This window comes from Barbatula barbatula, assembly GCF_947034865.1.
Source record: "Barbatula barbatula genome assembly, chromosome: 22".
Lineage (NCBI taxonomy): Eukaryota > Metazoa > Chordata > Actinopteri > Cypriniformes > Nemacheilidae > Barbatula > Barbatula barbatula.
Genome location: NC_136785.1, coordinates 19810226 through 19836961, shown reverse-complemented (window position 1 = coordinate 19836961; position 26736 = coordinate 19810226). Strand labels below are relative to the sequence as shown.

Genomic DNA, 26736 nt, shown 5'->3' with positions numbered 1-26736 from the left:
AAATCCCTTCCCCGCTCATTCTCCTTCACAACTCCTTCCTGGTGGAACATTCTTCCCAAAGCGGTCTGGTCAACCACATCTCTCACAACCTTCAAAAAATTACTTAAAACACACCTCTTCAGTGAATACTTGAATGACAAATGAAAAAAAACAGGTAGTGGTCGAGCTTTTGTTAAAACTAGTATCTTTTTATTAGCACCTATTGTATTATTGCTCTTTGTACATAACGCTTATTGCTCCCCGAACTCTTTGTAAGTCGCTTTAGATAAAAGCATCTGCTAAATGACTAAATGTAAAATAGCACAAACTACAGTACTGATAACTGAAGGAGCAGTAAACAGAATTATACTGACCATTGACAAATAAATGCTTAATGAAGATCACATAGACCAGCACTTAAAGTCACCATGAAATCAAAAACAGTGCTGCATTGATTATTAGAAATGATTTATTAATTTGCACTTGTAATCTTAAAACAAATGCATTAATCTCCTCTCCTCTTGACAACACCTGGCATAGGTGTTGTCAACAAGATGTGCTTTAACTGCAGCCTTTTAGCTTTAATTTGAGGGTATTTACATCCAAATCAGGTGAACGGTGTAGGAATTACAACAGTTATGAAGACCACAGAAAACAACTGTGGTGGATGACCGAAGAATTCTTTACCTGGTGAAGAAAACACCCTTCACAACAGTTGGCCAGACCAAGAACACTCTCCAGGACGTAGGTGTATGTGTGTCAAAGTCAACAGTCAAGAGAAGACTTCACCAGAGTGAATACAGAGGGTTCACCACAAGATGAAAACCATTGGTGAGCCTCAAAAACAGGAAGGCCAGATTAGAGTTTGCCAAACAACATCTAAAAAAGCCTTCACAATTCAGGAACAACATCATATGGACCGATAAGACCAAGATCAACTTGTGCCAGAGTGATGGGAAGAGAAGAGTATGGAGAAGGAAAAGAAACTTCTCATGATCCAAAGCATACCACCTCATCAGTGAAGCATTGTGGTGGTAGTGTCATGGCGTGGGCATGTATGGCTGCCAATGGAACTGGTTCTCTTGTATTTATTGATGATGTGACTGCTGACAAAAGCAGCAGTATGAATTCTGAAGTGTGTCGGGTAATATTCTCTACTCATATTCAGCCAAATGCTTCAGAACTCATTGGACGGCGCTTCACAGTGCAGATGGACAATGACCCGAAGCATACTGCGAAAGCAACCAAAGAGGTTTTTAAGGGAAATAAGTGGAATGTTATGCAATGGCCAAGTCAATCCCAAGGCCAAGGCCAACTGAATCCGATTGAGCATGCATTTCACTTGATGAAGACAAAACTGAAGGGAAAATGCCCCAAGAACAAGCAGGAACTGAAGACAGTTGCAGCAGAGGCCTGGCAGAGCATCACCAGGGATGAAACCCAGTGTCTGGTGATGTCTATGCGTTCCAGACTTCAGGCTGTAATTGACTGCAAAGGATTTGCAACCAAGTATTAAAAAGTGAAAGTTTGATTTATGATTGTAAATCTGTCCCATCGCCTTCCCGTGGGCTCACCACGTGCGGGAGGGACGATAGGGGGTCGGTGCGTAGTGGATCGGGCGGCAGTCGGAGGAGAGTGCCTCGACAGCCCGATCCCTGGACACGGAAGCTAGCTCTAGGGACGTGGAACGTCACCTCGCTGGCGGGGAAGGAGCCTGAGATGGTGCGTGAGGTTGATAGGTTCCGACTAGAGATACTCGGGATCACCTCTACGCATGGCTTGGGCTCTGGAACCACACTCCTCGAGAGAGGATGGACACTTCATCACTCTGGAGTTGCCCATGGGGAGAGGCGGCGGGCTGGTGTGGGTCTGCTTATAGCCCCCCAGCTCTCCCGCCATGTGTTGGAGTTTACCCCGGTGAACGAGAGGGTCGTTTCCCTGCGCCTACGGGTCGGGGTTAGGCCTCTCACTGTTGTTTGTGCCTACGGGCCGAACGGCAGTGCAGAGTACCCGACCTTCTTGGAGTCTCTGGGAGGGGTGCTGGAAAGTACTCCGACTGGGGACTCCGTCGTCCTACTGGGGGACTTCAACGCCCATGTCGGCAACGACAGTGACACCTGGAGGGGCGTAATTGGGAGGAACGGCCCCCCTGATCTGAACCCGAGCGGTGTTCAGTTATTGGACTTCTGTGCTAGCCACAGTTTGTCTATAACGAACACCATGTTCAAGCATAAGGGTGTCCATCAGTGCACGTGGCACCAGGACACCCTAGGCCGCAGGTCGATGATTGACTTTGTGGTCGTTTCATCTGACCTGCGACCATATGTTTTGGACACTCGGGTTAAGAGAGGGGCGGAGCTGTCAACTGATCACCACCTGGTGGTGAGTTGGATCCGATGGCAGGAGAGGAAGCTGGACAGACTCGGCAGACCCAAACGTACTGTAAGGGTCTGCTGGGAACGCCTGGCCGAGTCTCCTGTCAGAGAGATCTTTAACTCCCACCTCCGACAGAGCTTCAACCAGATCCCGAGGGAGGCTGGAGACATTGAGTCCGAGTGGACCATGTTCTCCGCCTCCCTTGTCGAAGCGGCCACTCGGAGTTGTGGCCGTAAGGTCTCCGGTGCCTGTCGAGGCGGGAATCCCCGAGCCCGGTGGTGGACACCGGAAGTAAGGGAAACCGTCAAGCTGAAGAAGGAGTCTTATCGGGCCTGGTTGGCTTGTGGGACTCCTGAGGCAGCTGACAGGTACCGGCAGGCCAAGCGGACTGCTGCCCGGGTGGTTGTGGAGGCAAAAACTCGGGCCTGGGAGGAGTTTGGTGAGGCCATGGAGAAGGACTATCGACTGGCCTCGAAGAGATTCTGGCAAACCGTCCGGCGCCTCAGGAGAGGGAAACAGTGCCCTACCAACGCTGTTTACAGTGGAGGTGGGAGGCTGTTGACCTCAACTGGGGATGTCGTCGGACGGTGGAAGGAGTACTTCGAGGATCTCCTCAATCCCACCGTCACGTCCTCCATTGAGGAAGCAGAGGTTAAGGGCTCAGAGGTGGACTCGTCCATCACCCAAGCCGAAGTCACTGAGGTAGTCAAGAAACTCCTCAGTGGCAAGGCACCGGGGGTGGATGAGATCTGCCCTGAGAACCTCAAGTCTCTGGATGTTGTGGGGCTGTCTTGGCTGACACGCCTCTGCAGCATCGCGTGGCGGTCGGGGACAGTGCCTCTGGGATGGCAGACCGGGGTGGTGGTCCCTCTTTTTAAGAAGGGGGACCGGAGGGTGTGTTCCAACTACAGGGGGATCACACTTCTCAGCCTTCCCGGGAAAGTCTATGCCAGGGTACTGGAGAGGAGAATACGGCCGATAGTAGAACCTCGGATTCAGGAGGAACAGTGTGGTTTTCGTCCAGGCCGTGGAACGCTGGACCAGCTCTACACCCTCTACAGGGTGCTGGAGGGTTCATGGGAGTTTGCTCAATTTGGAGAAGGCATTCGACTGTGTCCCTCGTGGCATCCTGTGGAGGGTGCTTCGGGAGTATGGGGTCTGTGGTCCTTTACTAAGGGCTGTCAGGTCCCTGTACGGCCGAAGCAGGAGCTTGGTTCGCATTGCCGGCAGTAAGTCGGACTTGTTCCCAGTGCATGTCGGACTCCGGCAGGGCTGCCCTTTGTCACCGGTTCTGTTCGTAATTTTTATGGACAGAATTTCTAGGCGCAGCCAGGGGCCGGAGGGTGTCAGGTTTGGGGACCACACGATCTCGTCGCTGCTATTTGCGGATGATGTTGTCGTGTTGGCCCCTTCAAACCAGGACCTTCAGCATGCACTGGGACAGTTTACAGCAGAGTGTGAAGCGGCTGGAATGAAAATCTGTACCTCCAAATCCGAGGCCATGGTCCTCAGTCGGAAAAGGGTGGCTTGCCCACTTCAGGTTGGTGGAGAGTTCCTGCCTCAAGTGGAGGAGTTTAAGTATCTTGGGGTCTTGTTCAAGAGTGAGGGAAGGATGGAACGGGAGATTGACAGACGGATCGGTGCAGCTTCTGCAGTAATGCGGTCGATGTACCGGTCCGTCGTGGTGAAGAAAGACCTGAGCCGCAAGGCGAAGCTCTCAATTTACCGGTCAATCTACGTTCCTACTCTCACCTATGGTCATGAGCTTTGGGTCATGACCGAAAGGACAAGATCCCGGATACAGGCGGCTGAATGGCTTCCTCCGCAGGGTGGCTGGGCGATCCCTTAGAGATAGGGTGAGAAGCTCGGTCACCCGGGAGGAGCTCGGAGTAGAGCCGCTGCTCCTCCACATCGAGAGGGGTCAGCTGAGGTGGCTTGGGCATCTGTTACGGATGCCTACTGGACGCCTTCCCCGGAAGGTGCTCCGAGCCCGTCCGACCGGGAGGAGACCCCGGGGAAGACCAAGGACACGCTGGTGGGACTATGTCTCCCGGCTGGCCTGGGAACGCCTCGGTGTCCCCCCGGAAGAGCTGGAGGAAGTGTCTAGGGTGAGGGATGTCTGGGCATCTCTGCTTAGACTGCTGCCCCCGCGACCCGGCCCCGGATAAGCGGAAGAAAATGAATGAATGAATGAATCTGTCACATTGCTTTTGGTCCCTTAAAAAGTGGGAGGCACTTATACAGACTGTTGTAATTCCTACACCGTTCACCTGATTTGGATGTAAATACCCTCAAATTAAAGCTAAAAGGCTGCAGTTAAAGCACATCTTGGTTGTTTAATTTCAAATCCATTGTGGTGCTGTATAGAGTCAAAAAGATTAGAATTGTGTCGATGTCTCAATATTTATGGACCTGACTGTACGTAGCGATACGAAAAAAAGTCAAATCACAATTTGCATTTCAAGGTGACTAAGCTAGCATGTACATTATTTCTCAGAATATTAATATATAGATACAATACAATCTGTTCTTCCGTACGATGGCATTAACATGGTCAATAGCAGAAACTTGACTACATTTCTAATGTTGTTTTTCGAATTCATAGTTTTACATCACAGACTTTGAATGTAGTTTCAAGCTTAAGACCACAAGAGACAGATGTAATGTGAGCAGATGTCATACCGTACCAGAAATGAATCCATTCACCTTTACATCCATAATAGTGTGGTGTTTTAAAATACTTTCATGAGATACTCATGATTTCTGCTGGTAAATCTCTGAAGATGATCAAAAGAAAATCATGCTAATATCATTGTAGAAGACAGCTGATGAATGCATGAGATCCTGTCATTGATCACTTTTAACTCGCGACAGGACTGGGAAACCTATAAACAGTTTTTCAAATGCTTGGAAGATATTTGTAATGTTAGCATATTTATTGCACAAGATTCCCATTAAAATTGGGAAACATAAAGGAAAGATCACAAACAGAGGCCTTGTGTACAAATACATCAAGAAAATGTAAGCAGTATATACAGTTTACATTTATCAATGCATGCCAAAGTAAATAAATTAAACATATTTTCGTATAAAGAAATATCTAGATATAAATACATATTTTGTAAAAGACAAAAGAACACATCCCATTTGTTTCATTTTGTAATTAAAACAAATCTGTGTTAAACAGAAGCATCTCGTACATTTTAACCAGCAAATGATCAACAATGCCTCTCGCTAGGCTTGTTCTTTTTACGTCACATCGGTTAAGACTTAAATGCGTGTTTCCAACGAATCATTTGAAATGTAGGCCTGCATTTCCCTTTGCTATCCAAGCACACCATAATTATCTTGATACTTTGAGGCATTTCTTCAGATTCATTCAGCAGTTACCACAGTCTGTTTGTCAGCTGAGAGTCATTGGATGAAACATTGTTAGAGCATTTCAATCTTAAGACAAGTGATTGTGCCAGAATCACGATTTAAAAAGGTCCAGCAAAAATACAATGTATTGAATGTTGACCATTTCATGTCTCCTCCCCAACATCCTTTTTTAAGATTTAACCTTACACAGCATGTTGCGTCAGAAATGACTACACGAATAAAAAACACAAAACATTTGAGTTCTCTTGCAGATTACAGGCATTACGACTAAGGTGACTTTGCCTTGGTAGGTTTTACAAAAATATGAATCCTCAGACCTCATTCACGGGTTATTGTACCACACTATCATCTTTGTCAGGTGACTGACAAATATAAATGAAACACTGTTTATCCAAAATGTTTCATTGTGTTGTTCGAATAGTGGGTATGTGATATCGAAGGTTTGAGGTAGAAGCCATTTTCAATAGACCTGTAAAGAGGACACAACAAAGTGAATTGACTTGTAAACACATTGAAGGAATATACTTGATCATCACTGCAATGATCATCGGCGGAGAATTGTCTGATATATTCATTTAAAATCATAAAACTGATTCTATAATTACCCAATAAACTATTATTTCTTTCCTATGTGATTTCAATTAGATTAGTTAAATCTAATCTAATTCAGAGAAGGTGCTAGAAAGCTCAGAACTGCTTTTGTTTTTTGTTCTTTTTGTCATATGTTGTCTTTGGCTTTTACATTCTTACGGGCTGAAGAAAGAAACTAACACAAAATATGCTTTGTGGAATTATAGTCCAAATGTCCATTGTCAAAAAAGTCTCTGGGTTTCTTCCTTAAATGCCACAAGACAGCGGCCTGCAGCTTTGCTGCCCTCTCTAGGCAGAGCATCTGTCCTGCAGTCTGCTGACCCTGAGATTATTCCAATAGGATGCAATAAACACTAACATTAGATTCAACAGCCCCCCCTCCAAGGAGTCCCAGGGGCTTCAAGGTGCTCAACCCAGCGGTCTGTCTGGAGTACACCGGCTTGCTGCTTCTGGTGACGGCGGGGAATGAAGAGTCTCTCGCTCTCTGTGCCGCCTACAGGAGGATCTGGGCTACGTACGGCGAGTGAGTGCTTGCAATGGCCGCCAACAGGGGAAGATCATTAGACTCAATCCTGCGAGTATGAAACAGAAAATCACATCATTAGCATGAAAAGCACTGGTGTACTGGTCATCATTGGCACAACAGATTGATTGGACAAACAAAGAGAGAGAGAGAGAGAGAGAGATCACCTATTTCCCTGATGTTCACTTTATTTTAATAAGGTGCTGAGATTACTGAAAACGTGGATATACTGATATTTCTTAAATGTAAAACAAATCCTAGAAAAACACAAAGTCTCAGTTTGTTTATTTTAAAGAGACTTTTGTATTATTCATTTTTTATTTGATTTGAAAGTGGCTTTAAAATTGCATTTTAGGTTGGTAATTTTACTAAAATTATTTAAATTTTACAAAGAAATGTGCAGCTTTTGAGAAAAAATAAAAGAGCAGTTGTTTTCTAATTAGTTTGAACTCATTTCGTTCAAATAAACCATAAATGAATCGTATCGTGAGATCAGTATCGTGAGATGAGTGAATTGTTACATCCCTGTTTCAGAATCATACGGCTCATAACAAACTGGCTGCGTGTTTTCCATTCAGCTTTTCTGAGCTGGCAAACATTTACATTTATGCATATCATGCTTTTATCCACAGCGACAATATACTCTCATTTGTATAGGGGTATGTGCACTCCCCTGGAATCAAACCCATGACCGTGGTGTCGCCAGCGCCACGCTCTAATCACTGAGCCACAGGAAAGCTACACGCCAGAAACCAAACTAAATGCAACCAAAGCTAACAGAGTGAAAATTTCATCCAATGTCTAGGTGTTCTTCCTATTTTGTCCAACCCACAACTGATCTTCTTGAAGAACGGTATATGCTTCAATGAATTCTTACCCCAGAACCATGCCCAGCTCTTTCACGTGCACTCGAGTCTGTCCTTTCAAGTACTCAGCCAGCATTTTGCTCTTGAAGTACAGTTCCTGGAGCCGGTCCTCTAGATGATTTATACACTACAAACCAAAACAGAACGTCATGTTATCCAGACTGACACATTTTCTGGTGTTTAACTGAGCGTGAATTACATGAACAGAGACTGACATGAAAATGTAGTATTTTCACTATAAACTACTCATTTTCACAGTTGTCTGGTAACTTTAATCCCAGGACGAGGCCAAAAAAGAAAAATATACATTTATGTGAAATAAGCACCATATTGTATGTTACAAAAGTCTATTGCGGGCACAAAAGCAAACGTGGCAAAATGAACTCACAAAGTTTGGAGACAGGTTGAGACGGTAGAGCTGGTAAGTAGACTGCAGCAGGTTGGACACGAGGTTAGACACAAGAACATCTTTGCCCAGCTTGTCAGAAGATCGCCTCTGGCTACTGGCCACCTGCACCGTCCACTTCTCTGTGTCTGCGATAATGCAGACGGCCTCTGCGATAGGCTCATCCAACACAGGGTGCTTCAAGATGACAAACAGTAGTTCACATTAGATTTCAATCTACATTGGAGGGTGATAGCTAAGGCATTTGCGAGTTAGAAGTCCACCCTTAAATGTTTGAGGTCATCGGTTCGATAAAATCTCAAGACTACAATTGAATGAGCTTCGTCTTATGTGCTACAGTGTATGTGCAAAACAGAAAGGAATCGTACTGTATATTTCCATTGGATAAACAGTGGAGGACGTGATATGTACCACAGTGTATTACTGATTGTTAGGAACCGTGATAGTGATGCAGGTGCTGCTCAATGAGCTATGAAATGTCTTTACATATGCAGCATTGCATTTACCTGTACAGCATGGGCCAAGTCTGACACAAGATTTTGCTTCAGTTTTTCATCGTTGGGCGTGCCATGCAGAACAAAGTCTGGAACGTATGTGGGACAGTATCCACCAAACAATGACCTCCCGAAGTTGGCAATACTTGGTTTAGAGTAGTTCTCTACCAGCTTCGCTCTACCAGAAAGACATCAATCGTGTTTTTGACAGACATAAGCAAAACAGACGGTCTAGAATGCTAGAACAAGTAAACTCACCCCGGTAAGGGCACCTCTAGTTCATCCTGCCAGTCTGCCTGCTCTTCGCTGTAAAAGTGCCCGTCGGGTTCCTGTTTGGGCAACTCCTGTCCGGCATCCTCACTCTCGCTGTCCCCCAGCGCACTATCAGAGCTCTCGTTGCGAGGAATCTCCCAGTCATTCAGCGGGACCGTCTTCTTCTTGTCCCCATCATTGTTTAGGGAAGGGACGCTTAGAGATATTTCTATGCCTCCGTCCTGCTCATTACACCTGCACCTCTCGTCTTCTGCATGCTCGTGGCTCTGTCCAACGCTCCACTGGGATCCCTGAAGGTTTGGTGTGTCCTTCCCTGCATACTTTATCCCTGTTAGAGCGAGCGTCTGGGAGACGTCATCAATAGTCCTCGTCTCCACAGGATTGTCATCATTAAAATACTCATCAAACATGTCCATACAGTCTCCTTGTGTCCTCAACTGAGACATTTGTTTCTTGTAAGGCGGCACAAACAAAGCTGTCTTGCCATTGTTGGTCTTGATTTGGTCCACTTGCAGTTTAGTCTTGGCCTCGGCCTGCTGTATGTCTTTAAGGAGCCTCTTGTGTTTCTTGATCTCCTTTTCCACCTTTAGTTGTCGACTCTCCAAATCAGACTCAGGAGACATGGAGTCACCGATGAGGAACGTGACTTTGGAAGCGGGTTCATTGCCATTCTCATCGGTCATGCACAGTGAGCTCTTGTCAGGTGGCTTCCTCTCTAGCAGAATGTCTGACGAATGAAAGATCTTGATGGGCACACCGACGCCCTCCACCTCACCCCGAACTTCTGACTGCTCTTCCCCTTGTACCTCAAGCAATTGTCCTCTCTCACACGGTGAGGTGGAACCGACCCTAACAACCATCTCCAGGCGTGCTTCAACCCGAGTGCTTTCTGCTTTCCTGCAGATCTGTGCGTCGGCGCTGTTGTCTGCCTCGATGACAGGTATAACAGGACCCAGGTGTTTGCCATCATCTGGAGTCTCTGAATCCTTGTAAGTGCTGCCCTGTAAACTGTTCTCATCAGACGGGTAGCCGTCCATCGTCTCCGTCCCCTGGGACAGGTAGTCTTGACTGGGTTTATGCACGGTCACCAGTACGTAGTCAGACTCCTCCACCTCTCCAGGACGCAGCGATGTGGTGATGAGCGAGCCGGGAATCACGATGGCCTCGTCCTCTACGCTTTCCAGCAGGTGCGTTTCCAGTAACTCTGAGCAGCGGATGAAGTAGGTCAGCACGTAGAGAAGACGCTGAACCAGCTCCTGACGTCGACCAACCACCACCGTACGGGACAGACGCACAGGGGAGCCGATCGCCCCATACAGGTCACCTGCACAGGAAAACCACTTTAAATTGTCATGGAATAAAAGATATGATGGTATTTTCTAGGGATACCCTCAAAACACAGTGAGAGCAATACAAATATAATAGCTTCAAGTTAAAAAAAAACTTCACATTAAACACATTATGGAAAATTTATTTTCACAAACTTTCAAAGCAAATGTCTGTCAGTTCTGTCAAATGAGGAATCGGTGCCTTTTTACGAGTACGAGAACATGAGCTTAGTATCAGGCCCGATACAGATACCGTCTAGTAAACATTGGAGACTGCAGCATACATCTGAAAGCCTTTGTCTTTGATGGTATAGTGATACAGTTAATAATTTCCACAAACACACCACTAGGTGGCGAAATACACATATTACACTATTCCATGCGTCATTTACCCAGTTGTGCCCAAAGTGGGTTGTAGGGGTGTGTCTTTGCCAGCATGTCCACACTCTGTGAGGAGTGCTTCTCCAGGAAGATCTTCATGGGTGGCTGACCATTGGGCATGACTGTAGGAACCCAGGCTAGATGGTTAGTGAGAACTGCAGTGAGAAGCGCAGGGAGAAATCTAGACAAAAGAGAGACAGAGAACAGGAGAAGAAATGTGTTACAAAACTCCAGTGGTGTCTTTCATATCTATCAGTGGTGTATAATGTAGTAATGAACGTAGGATGATAGGAGTGTGGTTACTGAACTGGTTCTTGGAGGCTTGTTCCATGAGCAGGGCCAGATCCCTCATGAAATGGCCACACAGCTGGTTCTTCTCAGGTGGACCCGACATCATAGTGAGCCAGACGGGCTCAGACACACGCGGCATAGTGTACAGACTGCAGATGGTCGTCCTACGAGCCGTCGGCACACAGAGACACAAGAGTTTTTGTCAACAGCAGAAACAAAGAAAGCTTCAGTTTCACAGGGCTGCCCTGCAGCTGGGAAAGACCTTTACGGCTGGAATTTCAAGTGCTGGAAATATCACGCATTGCGGGAATATGGCCTGCGGTCCACACCAAGAAACACCATTGAGAAACTAGCACCAGAGAATAACACGTAATACTGTTTTGTATCCGGAGAATTATCTTGCATGTGGTCATCATCAGCTAAACAATTCTACATTTATAAAAAAACCTGTTGTTTACTTAAAAGATGTGAGAGGCATCAATCATACCAGTGTTAATAGTAGTATCCATGCGGATCAGGCACTGGGAAACATGCAGATGTTTGCACAAATTCCCGAGTGTACTGCTAACAGCCTGTCATTGGATAAAGTCTCATGTCTTACTACAGTTCCCAGTACTCAAGTTAGTGTGTAGTGACCTATAAACAGCTTTATTTAAGAGCCAGAGCTAACTTCAGCCTGCTCAGCTCTACATTAGGTAAGAGCCACTGTGTAACAGTAGTATTGGATATATTTCTTGTTTTGCAATCTAAATTGTTCAACTATAAAGGAAATATGGACATTAAGAAATTCTTCAAAAAGCAGTTTGCATATATGGGTGCATATAATTCATAAGACCTACAAAAAGCACAATAAATATATATAAAGCTTTTCTCATCATCCTCTCCTCTGCTTCCAGATCTGTGACCTCAAAGCCCTCATAAACGCTCATCTCTACAGCTCTGATGTCTATTTAGAGCAAGTGAGGTGAGCGATTCAAAATATTTGTTTGTCTGTTCACTTGCACATTATTGACTATTCTGGTCTGTCCTGACAGTGTGTGAGGCAGATGGGGTTTCTGTGGCACTGGGGTCAGGTTGCTCTGGCTGTGGTCCAACAGGCATATGACTGCAAGTATGAGAGGCCAGATACACGGACACGGCTGAAGCACAAGCCTACACTGCCTGCTGCACCTGAGATTCAGCCATGGTTAAGCGTCAATCCAATTAATGTCGTTAATAACTCTTATGAAATCTACATCTACATTGCGTTCATTCTTTGGATGAATAAAAATGAGAGAAGAGTACCAACCATCATATTTCTTTTGTACCCTAAATTGATTTTAATGAAGTGGACTGTTAATTTTTTATTCATTCTTCTTGGATGAAAATTAGAGATGCACCGATTTCAATTTTCTTGGCTGATTCCGGTTTCCAATTTTATTATGAGTGAAACCTGACGATTCAGATTTTCTATCCACAAACTATAATTGACGGTACATATGAAGGGTTTGGTTCCAAAATGAGCTTCAACATTAAAAAAAACATGCTTTTTATGATGTTATCATGTTTTATTGTGTTAGTTATGGCTTAAATCAAAACAAACCAACTGCAGTTTGATTGATATTCATTGGAATGCACAATAGAAATCATCGCATTTTTGGAACCAAACTCTTCATATATAAAACCATATTTACTTTTCTTCAATGCATATTGTTTTCATAATAATCATTTTTATGAGACAAATTATTGAAGAACTGAAAAGAAGTAGAAATAATAAATGTAACTAAACAAATGTCACTTAATTGACCCTTTTCTCTTCTGTACTCATCTCACAAAAGTCTAAGATTATAGTCTTATGAATAAAATAGAATGTTGACTTTAATCCTTGTCTGTTCTTGAAATTAACATTTCTTTGCTTTCTGAAATATAAAGTACATTTCCTTTTTCTTGGGTCTGAAGTATTAAAAGATGTGGGTTGGTTCATTTTAGCTGCAATCTTATAAATTAATTCTAAAGATGTATATGTCTCAACACACTCTTGTGTTAGCAAAGAACTGAATCAGATAATCACGTTTAAAGGTTGATTGTTATATTTTAAAAACAAGAAGTTGTGTTGAATGTGAAATTACCATAGTTTTGGAAATGACCATAAATTATCATAGTTTTATCAGGTTGAATGGAATTTACGTTTGTTTTACACGGAGTTAACCACTTCAACATGAGTTTAGCATCACTGTTAGCATACATACCACAAGTAGACAGAGCAACGAGAGATGAACTACAGTGCAGCTTTTTTGTCTGAACAGTATATGATGTGTGTGCGCGCTGAGGTGGACTCACATGCGAGTATAAACGAGCCGTTAAAGACGGGTTGTGCACATGCACGTTTGCATGTTTACTTGCGGCTTTCAGTGAACTGACGGCTGTGACGTTATTGCCTGCGTTGCAGGCAACAGAAGATCGGCAAGATGTGAGGTCAATCGGTGCACTTCTAGTTTTCATAACATGAAGATAAACAGCAATTTACTTACAAGGTACGATCTACAGAAGCGTTGAGCTTATTGTGTATTTAGTGCAGCTGATCTCAGGACAGTAAGCGTCATTCATCATCATCAGGTCAAAGATTGAACTCGTATTCTTATCTAGAATCCTTTCAGTGCATTTCCACTGAGCACATATAGCAGCAAACTGAACCATAGCAGAGCCGTGACATGTGCACCGATAACACCGGTGTGTGTGTGGCATCACACGAGCGATTTAGTGGACTTTGACTGAACTTTCAGTGGATGCAAATCACAAAACAGCTGGTGAGCAGCGTTTACAGACATGCTAACAAGGCCTAAACAACGCCACACCTGAAACTCACCTAAATTCATTGAGGCCGTCCACCATTCGACTGTACGCCAAAGCTCTCTGACTGGCATCCGCTGACCTGCGGCTCAGTATCATAGCCTTCAAACAAATACACATCAGAAGACAGACATAACTACAGGCACAGGTCAGATTCTGTAATGTTTGGGAAACAAGAGACCGTTTTAAAAACATACTGCCAGAATAGTAATAGTGGAACATTAATTGTATTCTATGCATTTAAGCTAATAACACATGCTAGCATAGCATCAATGTCAAGGCATGCAACATTTTTAAGAATAAATGCCCCTCCTTGTATGCCCATGTCTTCAGTGAGCCAGACTTGATCCCACCCTGACTAAAGCATTTCAAAGTGACATCAACATTTTACATTTACATAAAACGCCTCGTCCGAAATTGACTTAAGGAAAATTGAATAAAGGAAAGATGTTCCGAGAAAGAGAAAAGGGCAGGTGGATGGATGCTTTAGCTCACTTAATCAGACTGCAAGTGTTTTCTCCACTTAGTACACACAGAATCTAAATCCATAAGGCATAAGGGACGCTTTCACAAATATGTCTTACCTGTTCAATGGCACTTTTGAGTTTGTTCATGTGGCTCTCAAAGAGCGGAAAATGGGAGAAGAAAAAGTCTTGAAACTTGGCGTTTTCTTCATCATTGGGTGACAGAAGAAAGATGACACCAATAGCGATCTTCTTCTTCCGTGCGACGCCCAGGCTCGGACCGCTGTGCTCATCAGACATGTTGAAGCTCTCCTCCACAGACCTAAAAGATTTGACGACATTTTTTGAAGCGTGTTGTGATCCTAATAAAAAAAATCTCATTTTGCTGACGGATTGCTCCTTAACAAGTTGCATGACTTCATGTTTATAGCACAAATGGTGCAGGATGAGTTACATGAGAAACAAAGTTGATACAGCTTAAGGGCTTTTCAGATTGCAGGATATGCAAAAAAGCTAAACGAATACCCGACCAACCAAGTTTGCATATCAATGACGAAACGAATGTACGCTTTCTTCTGTTTGACGCCCGCATGGTAGATGGCGCTGATTGAGAATATATTTCACGCCTAAACATTAGGTGGCGCTCAACCTCTATTCAGGCTTCGGCTGCTGAGAAAAAGTAAAGCTTAAAGCTTAGCGCGTAGCAATACAGGCTACTAGTACTGTTTGCTTTACGTACTTGCCACAGCAGAACAAGAAATGTATTTCTCCAGCAGCAGCTAAGATGAGTTTATTGTTTTTTGCACCTGTACCATTTAAACAGTTGTCAAATATGTGTACACTTGACACGATGTTTGTTTACATCTGCCTGTGCTTTCTGCCTACAAGCAAAACTGCTTAGTTATTGTATATAAAGAAAAAGAAAGAAATGAGAAGAAACTGATGACTTTTACTGGCCCCGCCAATGTTATATTTACACGTTTATATTTGAATGCCACCTTACATTATGCAACAGAACTCCTTTTTTGTCCTGGTTTTTGTAGTCACTGTGACTTTTTTCAAAAAGTTCTGTCTGTTCTGACACCTACGACATCCATTCTCTCACAACAGCTTTCTGAGTCTTAAGTGCCACCGCGTGCCCTCAGTGGCTTTGCTTTGCGAATGGGGAAAGATTAGCATTTTTGCCACGCGGATATTTGCGGTCCATATGAAAGGCTTGTGAAAAATCTATTGTTGTAGAACGTTTTCGCGACAAACATTCACACAGAATATTCGCAGTCAATCTGAACAGGCTTTTAAGATAGTTCAATGCTAGTTTAAAATATGTTGTTTGGCGAGACAGATTATGGAGTGTGTGTTAATGAACGTGTTTTGTGTTCATCGCACCATCGAGGGAAGACGCCGTTTTCTAAGCTGGTAGTCTGGCTGCGTAGCCAGCGCCGCTGGTAGCTGCTCGCACAGCTACTGGTGAGAGAGGAGCCCGGCGATGGGAAGGGTGTGATCAACAGACTGCTTAAAGATGCTGTGGAGGAAGAAAGACACAGGAAACTGAGTGAGTCAGTGAGTTCACATCCACCATGAATGAGCTCAACTCTGCACGGCCTGACAGCATGACTCACAACATTATATCACACACAAGCTTTTCATTATGCCAACACTCACTGGGTTCAGGGAAGTTTCTCTTACTGTCATTGGCTCTGAATCCTCAAACAGGATATCTAAAGTATACCAGCCTAATGACCCTAATACACAACAATCACTGTAACGCATTCAAAAATGAAATGAATCAACAAGAAGCTGCCGAGGGTGAGATTTCGGTGTCCTTTCTTTAAAATAATGTTAATAGAATAATATTGCACAACCAGAAATGTCATGTAAGTCATCAAGGACATTACAGATGGAGCTCATCTGTAGAGCATCATGTGACCAATGTAAAGAATGAAGGCACAGTGAGCTCAGTGGAGATGAAGCATGTGTAGAGTCAGGCCTGAATTAGCTTCTTCATTTACTAGAACAGGCAGAACTGCTAAATATAAACGTCTGCATGTGACGCTGCAATAGACAGAAAAAGATCCCAGTTATGCTGCCTGTGCTGACGATTTCCATTGCGCAAGCTATTCACAAAGTTGCACGACTCAGATATTCACGTGTTCTGCTTGTATCTGGCTAGTTGTGTCCCTCAAAAAAAACATGAACATAAACCTATGGATCGTGAAGGTGATGCGTGTCGTTTCTGCAACTAGCATCAATGGGGCATCCAAATTGTTTACTAAACAGGTTTAACAAACAATACTGACTAAAAGCAATACCCAGCCCAAACCCAAACCACTGGTTGAACCAGAATGCTTTCTTACGCACACGTTTAACTGGACTAGGAAAAAACATCATTAACCGTAGTAATTTAGCATATCTTGAAAACTCAGTGCTCACCTGAGCGGGCGATGCCACTGTCTCTCTCATCGTACAGTCCTCTGTTTGGCATGTCCATGGGGTTACTGTGGCCTGCAAGAAAAGAGAGACAGAAAAACAGATATGACAAGATGCTCTGACAGTTTTCATAAGTCTCGGTGTCCACCACAGTCAGCCACACCCACCACCCATCACATCACCACTGTGATCTACCTACACACGAGCTCAGATGCATGCACACAGGCAGGAGAGAGGGACGATGGGGTAACGGGTGCATGGTATAAAGGAAGCCTACGGTCTTAATGCTAGTGACGATACCAGCACAGACCTACCAAAGATATTTATATCCTAAGAGGATATGTGACACCATCAATAATGAAAGCTCTAGCAAACGGCATAGTTGAACATGCACAGGGAAAAAAACATGCAGACGCTCATACGTGCTCATTGAAGCCTAATGTGCGCACACACACACACATACACGCCAACCTGAAAAGAAAGAGGCGCTCTTGATGAGACGGAGAGGGCCCTGCTCTGAAAGCGCCCGCCGTGGGCTGCAGAGCTGAGAGAAACCTGTACGGTACAACGGTCAGGAGGAAGAGACACAAAACTGTTAGACAAGTACGGAAGAGACATACAGCACAACACAGACACATGTACAGCGGCACCACGCACATCATACAACACAAATAATTCACACTCTTCAAGCAGAACAATAGCCTGAACATTCGGTGGGGTTCATACACAAGCACTGCTTCAAATACACAGGATTTAAGAAATGGTTTTATCATCGTCATACCTAAATGTGCCTTCATAAGAAAAGTATTTGCACAGACAGAGTTTGTGTTAAATATGGGAAAACACTCAAATATAAATGAATGAATGCGCAACAAGGGATTGATAATCTCACTTCCAGGTAATGTGGCAGGTTTTTAATGGGTCCCGTTTTCTAAATATATAGAGATATTCTACCTCTTTAACTGTCCACCAGAGGAAAATGTGATAAGCCAAAAAAATTTAAGCAGTCGTTCATGTCTCTTTAAGATGGCATTTATGAGTTAAACAAGAGAAGCTTCAGTGACATGACTTTAAAATGATACTGACTGTTTTCTGTTCAGTGGTAGCCAGAGTAAAGCTTTTCTACAGCAAATTACAAAATACTTTACTTTACATTTCTGTTCTTTTAACACACAAGTTTTGGGTTGTTATTTACACATAGCAAGAACATTGAGAAACAGCCATGAGCTCATACTGTGGCGAGGTTTGTGGTTGCTGTGTGTGTTTGTGTATACGTGGAGTCATTTCAGGCTGGTTAAGAAACAATCATGGGATGTTTTTGTGCTGCTGTACCTATGTTTCCCAGGAAGCCATTGCCTACAGTGTTCTGGTCAGGTCTGAGTGCATTGGAGTCCTGATTAATGGACTCCAAACTGTCCTGCAGTCTGTCATGTAATAAAAAAATCAGTCAAACAACTGCATGTAATCCACATCTACAATACGTGCTTGTGTGTGCTACTTACGTGTTCAGGCTGCCATAGACGCTGCCGCCCATCCGCGCTGTAAACACTTTACTGAGCATCAGCTGTGGTGGGGATCTGAAAACACACACGCATAATCAGCACTGACTTTTCGCCCAACACTACCACCGCTCTGTTTTCGACTGCCTTACCTTATCTGGTGAATCTTCAGCGTTGAGCCTTTGTAGCTCATAGCCACAGAGCCAAACATCATTTCCCCAAGCATATTAGCATCTGATGAGCACCTGGGTGAGCCCTAAGGAAGAGAGAGAGGAAAAAAACATGAGTGACACAGTCAAGCCATCAGGAATTAATGGGGGGAGCGTGCCCCGGTAAGTGGCAAAACACAATATCAGGAAACGCAATTCCTCACAACACTTCAGTGTCCAGGAACACCTGATTCCTTTGTAAGCCGTAGGGAAGCCGCAAGGATCACCGTTGAGTCCAGCTGCTTGCAATTTGAAGGTCAATTTGAAGGCTGATGTTTCCAAGGTCGTAGGTTCCAACCACCCTACCACCTCCTCCAGGCCATCTCTCCAACGGTTGTGGCTGCTCTGACCCACATCATCAACTCTTCGCTCACCACTGGGACATTTCCCACAGCGTTCAAAGAGGCCCGCATCACTCCGCTTCTAAAGAAACCCACCCTGGACCCTACACTGCTAGAAAACTACAGGCCTGTTTCCCTTCTTCCCTTCATTGCCAAAGCCCTGGAGCGAGTTGTGTTCAACCAGCTCTCATCCTTTCTCATGCGAAACAACCTCCTGGACAGCAATCAGTCTGGTTTCAAGACCGGTCATTCCACAGAGACTCCAGTGCTCTCAGTCATCAACGCCCTGAGACTGGCAAAAGCATCATCCATGTCATCTGTGCTCATCATACTGGATCAGTCTGCTGCCTTTGACACTGTCAATCATCACATCCTCCTGGCTTCTCTCATGGCTTCTCTCAGTGCTATGGGTGTCTCTGGAATGGCGTTGCAATGGTTTGAGTCCTACCTCTCGGGTAGGTCATTAAGTGTACCCTGGAGAGATGAGGTCTCCGCATCCCAACAGCTCAACACGGGGGTGCCACAGGGCTCAGTGCTTGGACCGCTACTCTTCTCCATTTACATAACATCCCTCGGCTCGGTCATTCAGAAGCATGGCTTCTCCTATCACTGCTATGCGGATGACACACAACTCTACTTGTCGTTTCAACCGGACGATCCGACGGTCTCTGCTTGCATCGCGTCATGTCTGAGTGACATCTCGCTTTGGATGAAGGATCATCACCTGCAGCTGAACCTTGTAAAAACGGAACTGCTTGTGATCCCAGCCAACCCAAAGATTCACCACAACCTTGCCATTCAACTAGGCTCATCAACTATTACACCGTGCAGCACAGCCAGAAACCTGGGGGTGGTAATTGATGATCAGCTTAACCTCACAAGTCATGTTGCCAGCACATTAGGAAAATTACACCTTTCCTATCAGAGCACTGTACGCTAGTCCAGGCTCTTGTCTTGTCCAAACTGGATTATTGCAATGCACTTTTGGCTGGACTTCCTGCTTGCACAATCAAACCTCTCCAGATGATCCAGAATGCGGCGGCAAGAGTGGTCTTCAATGAACCGAAGAGAGCGCATGTAACTCCGCTCTTCATCAGGTTACACTGGCTCCCTGTTGCCGCCCGCATAAAGTTAAAATCTATGCTCCTGGCCTACAAGACCACCACCGGGTCCGCACCATCGTATCTCCACTTGCTAATGCAGATCTATGTTCCTGCCAGATCACTGCGGTCTGCAAAGGAACGACGACTAGTGGTACCATCCCAAAAAGGAAAAAAGTCACTCTCCCATACCTTCTCTGGATCTGTTCCACATTGGTGGAATGATCTACCTGCTGCTACAAGATCAGCAGACTCGGTTGCCATCTTTAAAAAACGCATCTCTTCCGTCAACACGTCACTGATTGATTTATCTTAATTCTTTTCCCTTTCCTTCTTAAAAAAAAATAAAAAAAATTACTAACCTCACTATTCTTAGCTTTGTATACTGTGCTAGGCTTTAATGGACTAGTTTGATGCACTTATGTTTTTTGTTGCCTACGTTGTTATAATCGCTTCCAATGTTTCCTCATCTGTAAGTCGCTTTGGATAAAAGCGTCTGCTAAATGACTAAATGTAAAATTTAATTTCAGCAAATAATTTTAGACTCTCCTCGTCTGCCATTTTCTTGGGTGTGTGTCCCGACGTGTTCACGTGGGAAAGTGACGTCAATGCATACCTTCTAATAATACTCACCATTGCCTGACAATAAAAACCGAATGCAGGCTGCAATGTCATTTTTTTGGATTTAACTCAATACGTTTGGCAATGACATACAATATATATTCAAACAGGAATTTTTTAAAAGTATGTATATTCCCTGGTAATGAAACCCACGACCTCTGCAGTGCCCCGTAGACATGAATAGAAATACAGAAAATTCACAAGTTGCACAAAGTTCTACCTGGAACAGTGCTCACCTGAAAACGGTTTTGTTCTTTGGGTTCGGAGGTACAGGACGAGCTGCTATCCAGAGAACTGGAGCTGCCCCCTGTAGGCCTCAGCTGACAGCACTTTCCAAACATCTTTGCCTGCATCTCTCCACACACCCTCTGCAAACAACACACACGGACAAATTAACAAACAGTCATAAACACAGTGCTTCTGACTAGGGATTTCTGAAATAATCGGCCGATAAACATTCATTTAGGCAGCTGTGGCCTAGTGGTTAGAGCGTTGGGCTTGTGATCTGAAGGTTGCAGGTTTGAATCTCAGTGCCAGCAGGTCATGAATTGAAAGACACCTTACCCCTGATTGCAGATTGAAGATTGAATAATCGTTAACTAGTTTAAAGTAGGCTTGGTACATTATTTTCAGGTACGGTTACCTTGTTTTCTGCAGTGAATGTTTTCATATAAAAGCAGTTGTCCATTTTTTGCCTTTTGTTTTACTCTTAGGAAATGTTATATTTATATATGGATACTGTATAGCGGTCAATATATCTGTTATCAACCTCCAATGTTAAATAATCATCGGTTATCGTTGTCGGACAAAATGTACATATCGGTGCATCCCTACTTCACACTGTAACAAAAGAATTCTCTTAATAATTTAAATCTCAGTCTATCAAGCTTATAATGGAGGTACAATTAGATGTAAAAGGACGTGGAACAACTTTGTGTATCAGAAACAAAGATTGAAAAAATAAGAACCACACAGATTTGACATCAGATTCAACTTAATGTGATATAATCAGTAAATAAGTGTTGTTGTGTCAGTGTATTGTGTGTGCATTGCGTGCTTAGCTCAGTTTCGTTTATGGCTCACAGAGAGCGTCTCGTCCTACCCTGTGAAGAGCACAAAGGAACTCTAGCATGTGACACTGTCATATGACTTCCTTAACAACTCGTGAGCTGACCTGTTTGCTTATTCGCTCTCTTCTTCGAACTCTCAATGACTCTCTCTCTCTCTCTCTCTCTCTCTCTCTGGCGAAACAATATCCTCTGCCAAAAAATGTCATGTGATTGCAGCCGCAGCACAAGCTCCATATCAGCAATCTCTCAAGCCTCACCCTAACACATTAGACTGACTGTTTATTACTCATTTGACTGCATTACATATGAACATTAGCTTTAACCTGACCCACAGTCACGTGATCATTGTTTCATATAAAGAGACCTAAACAGATTTGAATAAAAAATGCCCAAAATGTTATTTTCACTAAAGACTACTAAGAAATACCAGCACTGCATAAAAAAGGTTAGGTTATACAAATTGCCAATGCATTGTAAATACTTCAAATGGCATTTTGGCCTAGCGCTGGTAAATTTCTGTACCTGCATTACACAGCTTTTTCATCTTTTTATTTATTTAACACTGCAAATCTAAAAGGGCAGGAAGAACGTTTATGCATGATAAGAAGAGTTATTTAGGACCATCGAGCTCTGAAAGGGACAAAAAGTAAACAAGCATAATAAAAACAGTCACATGCAACGTACTGTACACTCTTACTGTTAGCGACAGGACCGTATGTATGTGTAATTGTGTGTGTGCGCACTGGCGGTCCAAAACCACCTGCATCTCATGACAGCTAATGACAAACAACCTGCAGACGTGACAAAGAGCTGGAGAGCAGGCGGGCACACCTCCCATCATGTGAATGTAAAAGAACGCTTACACATTCAGTGTCAGCTGATGCTATTATTATTGCCGATAAGGCCTCTGGTTCAAACTGGTTGGGAGCCCAGTGCTCTCTGGCCCTCGGTGAGGCCCAGCAGGGGGAAGTAATCACTTACCGTGACCGGGGCATCTTCTTGTGTGCTTCTCTTTCTGGCGTCCGAGTCGAAGAGAACGTTTCTACCACGCCGCTCGCAGTCCTGGTAGACGATGAGGCGGATCTGACTGGGTTCCAGCTCCGGGGAGGCCCAGCTGGGGGGAAACAGACATGGACGTGAGCAGGAACGTGGCATGGCTCCAGTACAGTGTCTCTTACGCAGTGACTACACAGTACTCTGGTGTGGCCGCATCGTTCACCACACTGACAGTTGACTAATAAGCTTCCTTTAACTGTCAGCTGCCATTGTTTGGTCGGATGTTTCGACAGCTCCTGCATTGCTGCCATTCCTCCAAGCCCAACACGGGCCCGTTCAGTGTAGAGTGGCTGTGGCTAGCAAACAATGGGAATAACCAATAGTGGCTTTGGATATGGGGCAAGGAAGGAAGGGACTGGCTAAGTCACACGCAAGAGTTATTTCAGTGCTCCGTGTCAATGCGGGTGAAGAAAGGCGCGGGGCAGGCGGTAAAGTGCATCGCTGTTTACTCTTCCCACCAACTGCTAATTCCAAAGAACTGCTCTCATTCAGTTCAGGGTGGAAAATGAGTCAAACATTAGGTCGATGACCGCATGATTCCCTTTATCGGGTTCAAGACATCACATCTTTGATTTGCAATGACAGAACACTGAATTTGAGACATCTGAGAAACACGCTGTAGGACAGTAAGGGCAGAGCCCAGACTTTGTTTAAATACTCCACAGCAGAGGGCTTATGAAGGATTCAGCAATCCTTAAATGAGCCTAGAATAACTTTCACTACAGGTCAGGCAGGCCGTCACACATTAGTCGTCTCACAATACAGCTGTGCACAAACTAAAGGCCAATTCACATGATCATGGGTCAACCAAACACTCAGCTCACATGACAAACAACTGGAACACATTGAAACCTTTAATATGGCAGATTAAAATCCACAATAATCACAACAGGCAAACTAGGTAAATTAAAGTGTTGTTAAAAAAGGTTAATCTGATATGTCTATAGACTAGTCTACAGCTCCCTAGTAAAGAAAATGTCAAAAATTAGAAAAAACTCATTAAGCCTATGACCGTAATCTCTTTTACATGACATAAAATGTTATAATGATCATGGAACTCGCAGTAACTAGGACGTAACCAATCACGCAGCACACCCTCTTTCAAACAGGGCAACCAACTTCATCCCAGCATTCACACTACTTCTGTTTCCCCAGCAAACGGTAAAGCACTATTAATCCAAGCACCAGACTGAAAATCTATAGTACACTTCCAGCCAAAAGCAAGCAGGCGTCGAGTACCTGGGCATCTTTGAGATTTTGCCAGTGTGCTTTCCCATTCTCCCTAGCCCTCAGCTTGCTCTTCCTCACCAGGGAGTGCCGCTAAGAATAGCACTAAATTCACAAAACAACATGAGACTGTCAGGTGACCTCTAGGCCGAGCTGGACAGCGCCTGGACAAAGGCATCTGTACGTCCTGGTTGGGTAAGGTGAAACTGAAGATAGTGCGGAAGAGTGCGGCTGGAGCATGTAGAGAGAGGAGCGATACATCCCCGGCGCTCACCTCTTTTACCACAACACACAGCCCTCCCCTCAAAGGACGCTCAGTGACGCACGGTTGCATTGGGAGCAAGCAGGTGTTACATAAAGTAACTCCAGACCGTGACGCAGTTCCTGTCCGCCAGCCGGGGTCATTTTTGAATGCATGCAGTGGGAATTTTTCCAGCCTGCATTCCTGTCAGCTAGCTCTACCACAGCCTATACTAGCTACAAATGAAAGACACCCTACAAGGTTGCTACGGGTAATAAAATAATGGTCTCAGTGTGTCCACGGTGAAACCATAAGCAACCGCATTTACTTACAGCATGTAGGCATTAGAATTGAACATTATACAAATGAAAGCACTTATACATCAGGAACGCCATGTGCCACGAAAGTCAAATTAGGTGCAACACTGTCAAATAAACATGGTCTAGGTGTTATGACCAGAAAGCTTCATCTTTATGTCTATGCTGGCTGAAGTCTGACAGCGTTTAAGCTATACAATCTATACAGAGATAGAGAGATAGATAAAACTTAATTTCCTCACTATTATACAAGACAATTCTATATCCACAAGCTGTCATTGCATTGTATGTTTGTGAGACTGCTAGCAAAATGTATTAAGTGACACGAGCGATGTTATGCATTTTGCCGCCTTCTCCTGCATAAACAGCAGCAGGCTGATGACGCAAATGACCCACGGACCCCCAAAAAGTCCAGCGGGGGAAGCAATGGAAATAGGGTTCGGACCAGGCAATCGAACTAAATCTGAAACCAACCTAAATTAAGACTGCATCTTAACAACTGAGGCCAGTTGCATAAACATCGCCGCTAAGTTAAGACTGTGTCTAAACCAGTAGTCTCACTGACTAGCAATTAGTTAGGTCTAATAAGTCTTATATTTTAGATTTTAATAAACCCAATATACCTTTTTATGTGACTGACTTTAAGAAGTTATTAAAAACTGGATGACTAACTTGTAAGACTAGACTAAGCAGTTTATGCAACCGGCCAAGGTAATCCCCTGCTAGAGCACACAAAAGCTTTTGGCTCAATCGAGAGCGATGTGCAGTATGATCATCTGTCTCTGCCAAATCCTAAGAAATGCGAGCAGCCTTTTGGTTCTTCTTTGGGGGGGGGGGTCACCTATTCAGTTGCCCTCTCTGGTATTCTTAGGCATAGCTTGACTGCTCGCTTTGGGCTCTTTAAACACAACATGATGCCTTCAGTAGTTGTTCTGGATGTGAACATGACACTCATATGTCAAACCATATACGTGCTTCACACAATACGATTCGGCCTCTGTCGGCATTATAGAAAGAAAAGAATTGTTGAAATTCAACATACAAAAAAACATTTATTAAAGCAGAATGGAGAATGAGAAAAAAAATTATTCAGGACGCTTTAGCGAATAATAGAGTCCAGCGTTTCATGTGTATGGCAGCATAAACCTGCTGGCCCACAACACATCTGTGATCTGTGACCAAATCAATGAAATCTTAAAATGAAGATAAATTTCACCCTACAGAGACATATTTTATTTGTTTTGTAGTCCAATGCTGAATGTTCTCTTAGCAAAACATTATTCTAATTAATCAATAACAATCTAAACTTCATTTTTTTTAAAAGCTAAAGGTAAATTAAATGCAGGGTAGTGCCAGGCGCGGTTAACATTGGTTCTCACAGCCAGTCAACCATCTAAATACATTTACATTACATCTATTAACACACAACGACTGCACGAGAATGTTTGATGACAAATGTCACGTGCCAGTCTCGCAGACAAACACAAGCTGCTTTATCGTCGCCAACAGACAACCCTACATAAAGCCCGCTTACAAACGTATAAAACGATAACATTTATACAATAACGTTACATTTATTCTGTTAACTCAGTCAATAGCGTTAACTTAAGTAAACCCTCTAGTCTAGAGAAATACGTTTGTGGTGTAACTTAATCAAATAAAGAACTCGTCACGTGCTCGGGTCTAAAACATTTTTTATTGAAAGTATAGATTTGGATGAAAAATAAAAAGACCCGGGGAGTAATTAAAGAGATATTTCAGCTAGCACGAGGCTAACCCGCTGATCAGTGGGCGAAAAACAGTAACGTTACGCCGATGAGAATCACAAACAATACTCCATTACAGTAACGTTACATCTAAATACGAATTAAATAGCCCGGACTAAATCATACATTTACACACAAGAAACATACTTTAAGACTAGTGTGTTATAATACTGCGGTCTCCTCAGAGGGGATGAGCGCGAGATCGACACGTACCTGAACACCGCATCCTCTTTATTACAGTTCACAGGCGCAGAAAACGCTTTTCCTTTGTTGAAGAGTTTATGAAATAACGTGGGAGCCATTATCATTAAAATCCCGTTTCCAGGTCAATTCCTGAGATACGCTCGACTTCTGCGGACGGACTCCATTTGTGAGCAGTCATATGACTGACGTTAGTCACACGAGCTGCTTGGCAACGTTCTCCGCTGTCCTATTGGCCAGTCGCTCTCTGCGCTCGTCTTCGCGCTGCGGATTGGCTCATATTTCTGCACCACGTGGTCAAAGCGTTTTGTTGATGTTTTGGGGCTACAGATGAATAAATACTGTAAATGTAAACTGCGTCTCATGGGATGCATTGTAAACGTGAGTCTTTAATACATTTATGGGCGGTTTCCTGCACAGGGATTCGTTTAAACCAAGGGCTAGGCCTCAGTTAAATTAGGATATTTAAGTCGTTTTTG

At 44.0% G+C, this 26736-nt stretch overlaps 1 protein-coding gene across 3 annotated transcripts; it reads right to left on the bottom strand.

The window, feature by feature from the left end:
- Positions 1-5256: 5256 nt before the first annotated feature.
- fnip1 (folliculin interacting protein 1) lies at positions 5257-26456 on the bottom strand. 3 transcript variants are annotated; one of them, XR_013788216.1, is made up of 19 exons: positions 26270-26436; positions 22431-22563; positions 20616-20747; positions 18261-18364; positions 18112-18186; positions 17942-18033; positions 17081-17164; positions 16613-16684; positions 15569-15704; positions 14303-14504; positions 13735-13820; positions 10907-11053; positions 10610-10779; positions 8875-10213; positions 8629-8794; positions 8105-8299; positions 7728-7843; positions 6686-6899; positions 5278-6205 (listed from the first exon to the last, which is right to left on the bottom strand). XR_013788216.1 is itself a non-coding variant. In XM_079485805.1 (18 exons), the coding sequence occupies exons 1-18, from the start codon at positions 26362-26364 to the stop codon at positions 6821-6823; spliced, it is 3423 nt and encodes a 1140-aa protein (XP_079341931.1). In that variant the 5' UTR covers positions 26365-26456; the 3' UTR covers positions 5257-6820. The 3 variants fall into 3 exon arrangements, 2 of the variants coding, with proteins under 2 accessions (XP_079341931.1, XP_079341932.1); XM_079485805.1 differs by having other exon boundaries at positions 5257-6899; positions 26270-26456; XM_079485806.1 differs by lacking the exon at positions 17081-17164 and having other exon boundaries at positions 5257-6899; positions 26270-26444.
- Between the last annotated feature and the right edge of the window lie 280 nt (positions 26457-26736).

What these genes read in the sequence shown, in the direction of transcription:
- fnip1 (XM_079485805.1), bottom strand. Translation starts at nt 26,364, where the DNA reads ATGATAATGGCTCCCACGTTATTTCATAAACTCTTCAACAAAGGAAAA. An exon ending in AAGAAGATGCCCCGGTCACG is followed by an intron (nt 20,748 to 22,430) that starts GTAAGTGATTAC and finishes TGTTGTTTGCAG; the next exon opens with AGGGTGTGTGGAGAGATGCA. An exon ending in GTCTATGGCAGCCTGAACAC is followed by an intron (nt 18,034 to 18,111) that starts GTAAGTAGCACA and finishes ATTACATGACAG; the next exon opens with ACTGCAGGACAGTTTGGAGT.